The sequence below is a fragment of the Macaca mulatta genome, chromosome 15, assembly GCF_049350105.2.
Source record: "Macaca mulatta isolate MMU2019108-1 chromosome 15, T2T-MMU8v2.0, whole genome shotgun sequence".
In the NCBI taxonomy this organism is placed as follows: domain Eukaryota; kingdom Metazoa; phylum Chordata; class Mammalia; order Primates; family Cercopithecidae; genus Macaca; species Macaca mulatta.
Window position 1 is genome coordinate 59,818,432 of NC_133420.1, and position 12,610 is coordinate 59,831,041.

Below are 12,610 nucleotides of genomic sequence, written 5' to 3' on the forward strand. Positions count from 1 at the left end.
TCTCTGGCTATATCCCTGAAATTCTCGTTCTGGTTTGACGTAAGTGTCTTGAATGATAGGAAAACACTTTTTAAAATGTAAGGCATATACACTTTGTACCCTTTCCTGTAATCTTTACTTGTCTCTCTCAACTGTCTTTACCCTTCTTTAATAGTTCCCAGGTGTGCTGGTTCTTTATGTTTCAAAATGCTTACAGCAGACATTTAAGGATGTTTGTTAGTTGATGCAGCCTCTCTGTAGTGACTGCACCTCTATAGCCCAGAAGTTTCATGAATGAAAGTTATTTCTTGCTTATGTCATTGTCAAGTGCAGCTTGAAGGGGTGTGTTGGTTGGTGTTCTGGGAAGCAGATGCTCAGAGTTAGAGGGGCCCTGGGGAAATTCCTTTGAAAGGATATGAAGAGAGATGGGCAGGGTGAGCCTTCACACTGTGCAGTGGGTTTGACACCAGTAAAGGGAGCGGAGAAGGAAAGAGGCTCTGGTAGGAAGAGTCCCTGGCAGCAGTACTGCTCTAAGAAAGTTCCAGCTGGACCAGTGGGCTCAGAGATCACCTGTAGTCAAGTCTTACACTGGCCAGAAATGAGGAGCCCTTGTTCCTCTGCCATGCTCAGTCCATGGCTGGAGGGGTCTGGGGAGAGGGTGGCCTCCTCTGAGGCATACCCAAAGACACTGCACCTGGAGGCTGTCAGCTCATAAGGCTGTCCTCCTTGTGATGGTTTCTCTCGTGACATGGTGATGTCCCCTTCCAGGATTGCCATAGGGATTTGGGATCTGGGGGGGGGTTCTTCCTGTTTCAGGTCCTTGGATTTTTTTTCCCCACTCACACTATGGATGGAAAAGAGAGCACAGAATGCCCATGGAATGGTTTTATAGGCCAGCCTGGGCATGGCACACATTGTCTTTGTTCATAGTCCATTGCCCAAAACTCGGTAGTCACACCTAATTATAAGGGGGGCTGGGAAATGTAGTCTCACCGTGTGCCCAAGAAGAAGAACAGAACATGGATATGATGGAGCATGGACTCTGGAGCCTGACTCCATGGGTTTGACTCCCAACTCTGCCCCTCACTCACTATGTGCAACTTGGGGCAAATACTCACCTCTCTGATCCTCAGTTTTTTCATCTATTAAAATGTGGATAATAATGGGACATGATTCATAGGGTTATTGGGAAGATTCAGTGAGTTAGTGTGTATAAAGCAATTAGAATAGTGTCTGGCACAGGCAAATGCTATATAAGGGCTCACTGTGTTATTATTATTACTATTCTTGTTTCTAAATTTAGCACTTCAGTAAATGTTTATTGGGTACCTGTTCTGTTCAAATAATTTTTATAGGTCACATGAACTTACTGTTTCCTGGACAGCTTCTAGTACTTAGTAGATGATTGAAAATGTTTCAGTGAATTAGTTGCAATGGCAAAACAATATAATGTATGTTTAATTCAGTTGGACATGGTGCTGGGCTAATTTTGAACATGATTTAGCAATGATAAATGTTAAAGTCTGTTCTTAGGTTCAGAAAATCACCCACAGATGAACAGAAAGAGGGAAACTTCAGTGATTGAGAAAGCATCCTGGGTGTGGAAAGCTTACCAGTTTAAAAATGACTTTCTGTTTTTATAAAAGTAATCTGTATTTTTTTTTTATTTAAGTAAAAGAAGAAAGAACAAAAAAACCACTGAAATCTCATAACCTTTAACATTCAATGATTCTCATTCCAGATATCTCTCTATGCATATATTATAAAGAAATAATTTTATAAAATGAGATCATTATTGCATCCTACTTTAGATTGTTGTTGAATTTTATTTATTTGCGTGTAACAGAAGCAAATGAGGAAAAGTAAAATAGAAGGAATTGCTCACCATTAAACAATTTTGCCTGTGCTACAGAAAATATTTGTTTCCAAAATGTCTCTCCAAGGGTAATAAAAGATTATGAAAAGCAGTGAGGTTAAAATCCTGGCTTTTAAACTACAGTTTTCAATTTTAGATGGTATCGATTAAAGCCCTTCTATGGAAGAAGAGGAAATTAACAATCTTACAACTTCTCTTCCCTCCTCTGCCTCCTGCATTTTATGTTCCATTATGATCTTCACATTGCCAGTTGTTTCACGTGAAATAGGTCTTGCGCTCACTATCACTCCTTTTTTTTTTTTTTTTACCACAAGTCCTCCTCCATTCCTGAGATCTATATTTTTGATTCATCTTTTGGTTGGCTGGATTTTATCACATAGGTTTTTTCTCCCCTGGGCACCAAGGAAGGATTGTAGGTGTTTTGCTACCCAAGATAATAGGTGCTGATTTAGTAGTTTTGACTGACAGCAAGCTCTGTATGATGTAGGAGCCCAATAGAAGGTGTGCAGACTGAGGCCGCATTAACAGAAGTCAATACTCAGAATGTGGGAGGTGATTGTTTCATTCAGCTTGGCATTGTGGCTGGGAGTGCTCTGAACAAATCAATAAGGAAAAGACAAACAACCCAGTAGAAAAATGGGCAAAGTCACCAGTCCAAAAGAGGAAACACAGGCTATAAGCATATGAAAAGATGGCTTAACCTCTTTAGTAATCAGGAACATGCAAATTGAAATGTGATATCAAATACCCACAAGACTGGCAAAAATTAAAGCTGGCAAGGATATGGAGCAGTGAGATCTCTAAAACACTGCTGATGGGAGTGTAAATGGATAAAACCACTTAGAGAACATGCAGCAAACGCTCTGATTCAACAACTGAATTTCCAGGTTTATACCCTAGAGAAACTCTTCATATGTGTGCCAGGAGGCAGGTATGGAAATATTCGACCATCTTGCTTACAGCAGCAACCAAACGAAATGCTGGAAACAGCCCAAGGGTCCATTGGCAGAGGAATGAACAAACAGTGGCATATTCACACAATGGCATACTACACAGCTATGAAAATGAATGAACCACAGCTATAGTCAGCGTATAAAATCTCACAAACGTAACGTGGAGCCATAAGAGCAAGTTTCAGGTGAAATGTATAAACACAATTCCATTTATATGTATGTTCAAAAATGAGTAAAATTAAATGATATAGTGTTTAAGAAACACGTACATATAAAACTTTAAAGAAAAGCAAAGAAGGGGCTGGCGCGGTGGCTCACTTCTATAATCCCAGCACTTTGGGAGGCCAAGGTGGGTGGATCACTTGAGGTCAGGAGTTGAAGACCAGCCTGGCCAACATGGCACAACCTCATCTCTACTAAAAATACAAAAATTAGCTGGGCACAGTGGCATGTGCCTTGTGATCTCATCTATTCAGGAGGTTGAGGTAGGAGAATTGCTTGAACCTGGGAGGCAGAAGTTGCAGTGAGCCAAGATCATGCCATTGCACTCCAGCCTAGGTGATAGAGTGAGAGATGGTCTCAAAAAAAAAAAAAAAAAAGAAGAAAAGAAGGATAAATGCAAAATTCAGGCCTGGGGCTCCGCCTGGGTGAAGGAGGGCTATGTGCAGGTGTGGGCACAGAGGTTTTCAACATAACTGTGATGCTGGATGTACGTGTGTTCACATTACTATTTTTCATACCTTATTAAGTTATTGTATATGGAATATTCTTTTCTGTGAGTGAAATATTTCGTAGCATATTCTTATTTAAAATAACACAGTGCTCTGAAGTTAGACTACCTGAAATTGGGCAAGTTATTATTTCTGAGCCTCAAATTCCTTATCTGTAACAGGGAAATAACAGTACAAGTTGAGTACCCCTTATCCAAAATACTTGGGACTAGAAATGTTTCAGATTTTGGAGTTTTTCAGGTTTTGATATAGCTGCGTTGTATTTAAAGACTGAACATCCCAAATCCAAGTATTCAAAATCCAAAATGCTCCAGTGAACATTTTTATTGAGCAGCATATTTGTGCTCAAAAAGTTTTGGATTTTGGAGCATTTTGGATTTCAGATTTTTGAATTAGGGATGCTCAGCCTATAGCTTTTAATAATATTGTGAGGCATGAATAATATCCTTGACATCGAGTTCTTAGTACTGTGCCTAACGCATATTGAGGGCACGGTATACGTCCGCTAGCGTTGCTTTCCTGGGCAGGGCAGATGGAGGTATTTGCGGGACCATTCTAGGTGCTACATGCCGCCAAAATCTGTCCTCCAAAGGCTGTTCGTGAAATAACTCTTGGACAAGCAGGCTGTAAAACTGTCCTGTATGGAGATGATTGGAAGGGCTAAGGGTAGTTTAGCCTGAAGACATCTCTCTGAGTCACTCTGTGGAGCTTAGCTATCTGATTTCCAGGCCAATGATAGGAAGAATTTACTAAGAAGCAGAGCTGGCTGAGGACAAATTAGCTCCCTAGTGAGAGAGTGAGATCCCTGGCACTGGAGGGACAGAAGTGAGCACATACTGAGTGCTCCTGTGCGGGAGGCCCAGAGGGGACTTTCTAACGGAGGCACGTTGGACACATTAGCTTTTAAATTCTCTTTCCATTCTGAAATTCTGCATGGAGTAATTCCCAGTTTCAGATGGGTTGTTATTAACTCTGACATTTTCTTGGCATTTTTACATTTTAACTCTCAGCAACATTTTCTTTGAAATTTTTAAATCAAAAAAGTATTTTAATTCTTTAAAAATGAGATTTAAATGAAAATGGATTTCATCTGGAGCCTCACTTTTTCATTTGAAAATTGATTTTCATGGCTTTTGGATCTGTTCCCATTTTTAAGTGCTGAATTTTAAGAGCCTATATGTGCCAGTGATGAGTTCTCTGTGATAAGTCCTTATAGGGAAGGAGAAGCCCTTGGCAGTGGAACAGCAGACAGGAGTTGTGAGGTAGTGACCATGAGCTTCGGTAGATGAGGAGTCAAAGGAAGGTAGTAACAAATACCAGAGAGAAGAGGGAGGGAAGGAAGGCAGCACTTATGGAGCACCTATTATGTGCTAGAGCCAATCTCCAGGTGGCAAGACTGAAGACAGAGGCTAGGCCAGTCATGAAGCTTTGAGCTATTGCATGAAAGTATGAACCGTGATGAATTACTTCCTGCCTGCTGGTCAGGTTGTGGCCATTGCCAACCAGTCAGAATATCCTCTAGAAGTGAGTGGGGTTTCTGGTGGGGGAAGTGGGGGGGAAAGGAGAGCATGATAAAGCCCATAGCTTTCTTCCAGGACACAGACCCCCCTTAGAGTGGCTCTGAGAGTAATTCATCAAAAACCAAATCACGGAAAGACAACTTGCCGTAAATAACTTCTCAGAATGATGGTTTTGCCCAGTGAACAGCTCACTAAAAGCTGTCAGACAGATACCTTAAATGGGGTATCGAAAAGCTTCCGGCATTTCCCTGGCTCAGGCTGGGGCTGGTCCGCAAGAAGAGGAGGGTAATCAACAGCCCTTTAGAGGAACATCTCCAAGTGCAGCATTAGAGAAGGGAAAATGTGAAATACGCATCATATTGACTTTCACCTGAGCTGAAAGGACAAATCCTGTGAAATGGCTGTGGCAATGTATCTGCAAGGAGTCCTTCAGGAAACTAAAACTTAGAGAAGTTCCCCAGCGATTTGGTGACTCGATCATTAGGTACATTCATGTGCAGTGGATTAACTTACAGTGGGTAGCCTCTGGCGTGTATGCCGAAACACCATGCTTATAAGACACTCACCCACCCTTCCTGAGGCCAGAGACAAACACTATACTCTGTAAGGACCTTCAGGGTCATCTGGGTGGTTTTCAAACACTTTTGCTACTAGTAGTGTAATTAAGTGTTTTAAAACTACTAGCTTTAAAATTAAGTGTTCTGTGGAGCTCTGATGCTATAGATGAAGCAGATGGCAGAGGAGCTGCTGGTTGAAGTGAAGGCGAGGAGCTCAGTGCTCCTTTCACTGCCCTATCTGCTGGGCTTTAGGCCTCTGAGGGGCTGAGTTTAAAAAACTCTAAGCTGGCCGGGCGCGGTGGCTCACGCCTGTAATCCCAGCACTTTGGGAGGCCGAGGCAGGCGGATCACGAGGTCAGGAGATCAAGACCATCCTGGCTAACATGGTGAAATCCCGTCTTTACTAAAAAATGCAAAAAATTAGCTGGGCGTGGCGGCAGGTGCCTGTAGTCCCAGCTACTCCGGAGGCTGAGGCAGGAGAATGGCGTAAACCCGGGAGGCGGAGCTTGCAGTGAGCCGAGATCGGGCCACTGCACTCCAGCCTGGGCGACAGAGCGAGACTCCGTCTCAAAAAACAAAACAAACAAACAAAAAAACTCTAAGCTGATCCAGCCCCCAAAATTCACCTTTGGTGAGCTGGAAAGTCCATCTATTTGGGACACGAATCATGTTAGGTAAGAAGATACAGCATTAGAAATTAGGATAAGGGAAAATAGCATCGAAAATGGGACAGATACATCCATGTGATTTATTTTGTTATTCACTGCAAAGATGCTCCCTTTAGGGGAGCCAGGGAAGCATGCTTGGTGCCCAGTGTGTTGTTTCTCTTGCTTCTAGCCAAGAGCTCTGATCTGGAGACCTAGGCTTGTGGCATTATCCTGGGGGAAATGGTCTTTTCTAGAATGCTGTTAGCTTTAAACTTCTCTTCTCCTGTTGAGTTCTCTAGACTATTCGAATGCTGAGAGACTGGGAATCCAGAAATCCCTCTCCTAATCCTGGCAAGACAGTGGACAAATCCCTTCTCCTCTCTAGTCCTCAGTCTCTGCATCTGAAATTGAGAGTGTGGGGCTAGATTAGAAATGCCTAGATGTTGGGATTTCACACACCAAGAAGGGGAGGGCCACGGAACAGAAACTTACATAGGGTGAAAATGTTTTCTATTTTGTCATGTCAGGACATTAAAAACAAGACCTCTCTCATTTATATCCTTTTATAACAGAAAAATATTTCAACACCATACAACTACAAAGGACCTCATCTGTAAATTAAGGATCGTTTTTCAAATGGAATTAACTTTAAGGAAAACCTTACTGTGTCATTCTTATTTTTCTCATTTTACCTGAGTGTATTTGCTTTCTATGCTTCTGTAACTGATCACCACAAATTTGGTGATGTAAACCACACCTATTTATTGTCTGACAGTTCTATGCCAGAAGTCTCGGCACAGTGTGGCTCCCCTGGGTCCCTTTGTCAGGGCTTTATATGACCAAAATCAAGGTGTCACCTGGGCTGGGTTCGTATCTGGAGGCTCAGCTAGGGAAGATTTGCTTCCATGCTCATTCTGGTTACTGGCAGAGTTCAGTTTCTTGCAATTGTAGAACAGAGGTCCCTGCTTTCTTGACATGTGGACCTCTTCATCTTCAAACCAACAATGGCATATCAAACTCATCTCACGCTTCCAATCTCTGATCTCCCCTCTGCTATTAGGTAAAGAAAGATCTCTGCTTTTAAGGACTTGTGTGACTATACTGGGCTTACCTGTATAATAATTTAAGGTCAACTGATTAGTAACCTTCATGACATCTGCAAAGTCCCTTTTGCCATGTAACATAAAATATTCATGGAGGTAATTCCAAGGGGTGAAGGTCAATGCGGCCAAAACTTTGCCTACCACACCCAGTCTGGTGAAAATTCAGTCAGATAAATATGTGGGAACCTTGTAAGATCCTCCAACTCCCATACTGGTTGTCAAATAGTCTCAGATATTTTAGTTGACATATCCCAGTGTTTTATATTTGTGAGAAGCCAAGACATTGTTACTAATACAGAATCTTGCATGGACTAGATATTCAGAAAGTGTTTGCTGAGCAAACATGTATTAATAAATTCATTGTTGCTAATATTATTTTAATGCAACTTTGATTATAAATCCTGCGGTACTGTTATTATCATTGTCATTAGCTACAGATTAGAAAACAAGCCAAAGTCATTACAGAAATGTATTAAAACTAGAAATGATTCAGTAAATCACGGTAGATTCCAAAAAAAAAAAAATCATGGTAGAAACAATTAAAACATGAACTACTCTGTTACATCTGCTCATGCTCTGCTGGGGGTGAGAAGTGTTGCTTTCAATCAAGGAATAGGGATAATTAATAGAGGGCCCCAGAAGCAGTAAGAACTTAATCTTCCCTCCTTCCCTCCCTCTCTCCCTCCCTCTCTTCCTTTCTTTCCTCCTTCCTTTCTCTCTTTCTTTCTTGGGAAAATAAATTAACTTGGCCAGTTTTTAAATTAAATTAAAAATTTTAAATTGAATTGTTTACCGAAAATCTGTAGTATTCAAGCTCCCTAGCCTGGTGTTGAGAGCTCTAAACCTTCTCCCTGGCCACCTCATCCTTGTCATTCACTGTTGAAGCGAGCTGGGTTGTTTCTGTTCCCGTCTCACTTTTCCACCTCCTTGCCTGTATTCGTGCTGCTCCTCCGCCTACGATTTCCATCTCAAGTGTTCCCTCTTCCAGAGCCCTCCCTGGCTTTCCTCGCAGTGCCCACAGCCTGGATCTGCCTCTGTCCCACAGCACCGGCTGCCATCCCCCACGGGAGGTGACCACGTGCCCCGGCCTCACTGCCTCCACCATCAGTGAGCTCCCCGAGGCCAGAAACCATGTCGGACTGAGTCCCTGTCGGCACAGACGTGGGCCACAGTTCTGAGGAGTTTCTCAAATAAATGAAGAGGGAGCAAGAAACCCTAGTTCACTCTGATCCCATATTGCGGTCACTTAAGGGGAAGGTGGAGGACAAGCAGAAAAAATGAGGAGGACACAGAATGGAGAGAAAGACAAAAATAAAGAGAGACGTGGAAGTAGAGCAAGGAGGAGGAAAGCAGATGAAGGGAAAGTATCCAACAGATTTATTTTATTTTATTTTATTTTATTTTATTTTTGAGATGGAGTCTCACTGTCACCCAAGCTGGAGTGCAGGGTGTGATCCCGGCTCACTGCAGCCTCCACCTCCCAGGTTCAAGTGATTCTCCCACCTCAGCCTTCTGAGTAGCCGGGATTACAGGTGCGTGCTGCCACGCCTGGTTAATTTTTGTATTTTTAATAGAGACGGGGTTTCGCCATGTTGGCCAGACTGTTCTCAAACTCCTGACCTCAAGTGATCTGCGTGCCTCAGCCTTCCAAAGTGCTAGGATTACGGACGTGAGCCTTCGCGCCTGGCCCCAGCAGATCTTACTGAATCTTGACTGAGGCCCCTTTCCAAGCTTTGGGGAGACAGCAGTGAAAACAATGACAAAATCCTTGCCCACCTGGGGCTTTCATTCTAGTTGAGGAAATCGGTCAATCTACAAGTGAACAAACAGTGGACAAGATGATTTCAGATAATTTTAGGAACTATGTTAGGGCATTAAATAGGGTGGCATGTCAGGGAGTGAATGGGGGTGGGAGATATTTTGGGGAGGGTGACCTGATTGATGGGAAAGAGGAGCCATGCTGAGAACCAAGGAAATCGTGTTCCCAGCAAAGAAAACAGCAAGTGCAAAGGCCCAGAGGTAGGAAGGAAAGTGCATTTGGTTTCAGGGAACTGGAAGGAGGTTTGTGTACTTGGAGAGCAAAGGGCGGAGCAAAGGGAACTCAGGCCAGATTGGGAGGCAGCAGCTGGACTGAGTGGTTTCTGTTGTGATAAGGAGTGTTAAGAAAATGACCCCAAACTTGTACATAATACAAAGATGTGATTATGTGACGCTTTACCCTAATACTTAGAGCATTTTCCTGCCTAAGGGTCATGTGACTGGGGGAATAGAACTTTGCTCAATTAATTAAGACCTAAACATTTTGCAAGCCTCTAAAACAGATAAGATATGCTGGTTTTCAATGATTTTCTTTTCTGTCCCCAAAGGTTGTGGTTTTGTCACCCTGTGGGACATTTGTATGTAATTTGGCAATCTTATCTTATTCCTTTTTTCAGTCGCTGTAAAAATCCCTGTTCCTTAAATGCTCTTTTGAATCCACTTTGTCATCCTGCAGATCCCCTTATTAATGAGTTAAATAAAACTTTGACATGTGTTCACTATCGATTTTCATGAGAATTACATTTTTAACCTTTCGAGAGATATATTCTGATAGGAATTTGGGTTTTAAGTGCATGGAAAGCAGGAAGAGTGAGAAGAATTCATATATTTGACAAAGGACCCTCAGACTCTTAGATGGTGGGGGCGTTCAACTTGCCCATGGGGAGGTAAGATGCCCAGTAGAAACCAAAGCCTCTCTTCAGGGGAGAGATGACCACAGGGTTTGACCGAGGGAGGCGAGGATGGAAAGGTGCTGAGTGAGCCAGAACTGAATCCTGATACTCATCGTGGGCACCTGGCCCCTTTCCATTCCCATGGTGGGTCACCGTGAACTGTTTTCTTGGTGAACTTTTCTCTCTAATACAGGAGCTCCTTGGCAGGGGCTGGATCCAATTTTTATGTTTCCTCAATGTCCAGCCCTGGACTGAACACAGAGTAGTGCTTGGCAAGTGTTTGCTGAATGAATCTTCTCTTTAGATTTATCCTCATCATCATCTTTTTTTTTTTTTTGACTGTGGTAAAAATATATGTAACCTAAAATTTACCATTGTAGCCATTTTTATGTGTACAGTTTGGTGACATTAAGCACATTTACATTGTTGAGCTACCATCACCACCATCCACCTCCAACACACTTCCGTCATCCCCACTGAAACTCTGAGCCTGTCAAAGAAAGAAGACCCCTTCCCTAATCCTCCCAGCCCTTGGCAACCACCATTCTACATTCTTTCTCTATGAAATTAACTACTCTAGATAACCTCATATGAGTGGGATCGTATCATAGCTGTCTTTTTGTATGGCTTATTCTACTTAGCATAATGTCCTCAAGGCTCATCCATGTTGTAGCATGTGTCCGAATTTCCTTCCTTTTCCAGGCTGGAAATATTCCATTGCACGGATACACCACCGTTCCATTATCCATTCACCTGTTGATGGGCATTTGTGTTGTTTCCATCTTTTGGCTATTGTGAATGACACTGCTATGAACATGGGTGTACAACTGTCTCTTCAAGTCCCTGCCTTTGGTTCTTTTGGGTAGACGTCTAGAGGTGGAATTGCTAGGTCATATGGCAATTCTATGTTTAACTTCTCAAGGAACCACTATACTGTTTCCACAGCAGCTGCACCATCTTACATTCCCACTAATAGGGCACAACAGTTCCAGTTTCTCCACACCCTTGCCAACACTTGTTGTTTTCTGTGTGTGTGTGTGTGTGTGTGTTTTATTATAGCTATTTTAATGAGTGTGGGATCATCCTTAAAATACAAATGGCCATGAAAAAGGGAGATCCCAGGGCGAGGCATTATGGGGGCTTTTCATGAGTGTACTCTGAAGGGAGACAGCTGGGGTGCTGGAGGGAGGTCCTAGATTTGGAGGGCACTTAGCAGGAGCAGAAACAGGATAGTGGGTGCCAAGATCACACTCTTTGAGCTCACAGCATGGACTCAGGGCTGACTTAAGGAGACTCCCCACCATGGGAGAACTGAAACCCAAAAGGTTTCCACAAGGGAAGATTTGTTTGTTGGGCTCATGTCCCTGGGGAAAAGCTGTTTCTAATTTAGACCTTTCTTTCTATGTGTTGCTTCCCAGTGCGACAATGCGAAAGGGTTGAAAGCCTTCTATGATGCAATAAAATACGGGCCGAACCACTTGATGGTGTTTGGAGGTGTCTGTCCATCCGTCACATCCATCATTGCAGAGTCCCTCCAAGGCTGGAATCTGGTGCAGGTAAGGTCCGAGCTACCTTCTGTTGTGGGGAGGTGTCTTTGGTTGGCCCTCAGTCTTTTGCAGGAATGATTCCTTGTACAATGTGGTTTCTATGTTGCCTAGGTCAGGCCTCCTGGACTTTCTCCTGGGTGATAGCATAGCTTTTCACTGCTGGCCTGACCTGGCATGGCCCCCATGGTGGGTCTTTAAAGGGCAGCCCTGATGCTACCACCATGTATTTGAAGGCTTCAGGGATCACCACTGACTCTCTAGCCCAGCTTTCTGGGTCACTGATGCCAGTCCAACTTGCCTGTCCACTGTTATCTCCTGCTCCTTCCACTTCCTCCAAAGCACAGCCTTGCCAGACACTCTGCCTTTCCACACATGTGTCCTGGACCTTTGGGTCTCAGAGCCCTGCTCTTGATGTTCCCTTAACCAGATGACCGCTCATCAATTCTCTGCCAAGCCTCCCTTTCCCACTGAAATTCTCTTTTGTCCTCTAAGACTGCCTTTGTCCTCAGTTAAGTCTTTCCTGGGCTCCTTGCCGGTTATTCACTCTTTGCCCTGGCAGATTTTGTACATCACTGAATGCTCCACCAACACACATACAGTCTATTGTAGGTAAGACTTGCCAGTGTTAGCTGTTGTTGGGGATGGGAAAGAAGAGCGTGGAACTATATGACCACCAGGGGTGAGTGGTGGCTCATACACATGTTTACTTTTTTGCTGCATCCATCCATCCATCCATCCATTCATCCATCCATCCATCCATCCATGCATCCACCCATCCACCCATTCACCTATCCATCCATCCATCCATTCAGCCATCCATCCATTCACCTATCCATCCATCCATCCATCCATCCATCCATCCATCCATCCACTCACCCACCCACCCACTTATCCATCCATCTGTCCATCTGTCCATCCATCCATCCAGCCATCCATTCATTCACCTATCCATCCATCCATCCCTCCATCCATCCATCCATCCATCC

The 12,610-nt window shown here is 43.5% G+C and overlaps 1 protein-coding gene across 1 annotated transcript in view; it reads left to right on the forward strand.

Annotated features, from left to right (window-relative positions):
- GABBR2 (gamma-aminobutyric acid type B receptor subunit 2) overlaps positions 1-12,610 on the forward strand; it is a 416,683-nt gene that overhangs the window by 118,592 nt on the left and 285,481 nt on the right. The window contains exon 2 of the mRNA XM_015117226.3: positions 11,496-11,633. Within this exon, the coding sequence (XP_014972712.3) occupies positions 11,496-11,633 (138 nt within the window). The remainder of the gene's footprint in view (positions 1-11,495; positions 11,634-12,610) is intronic.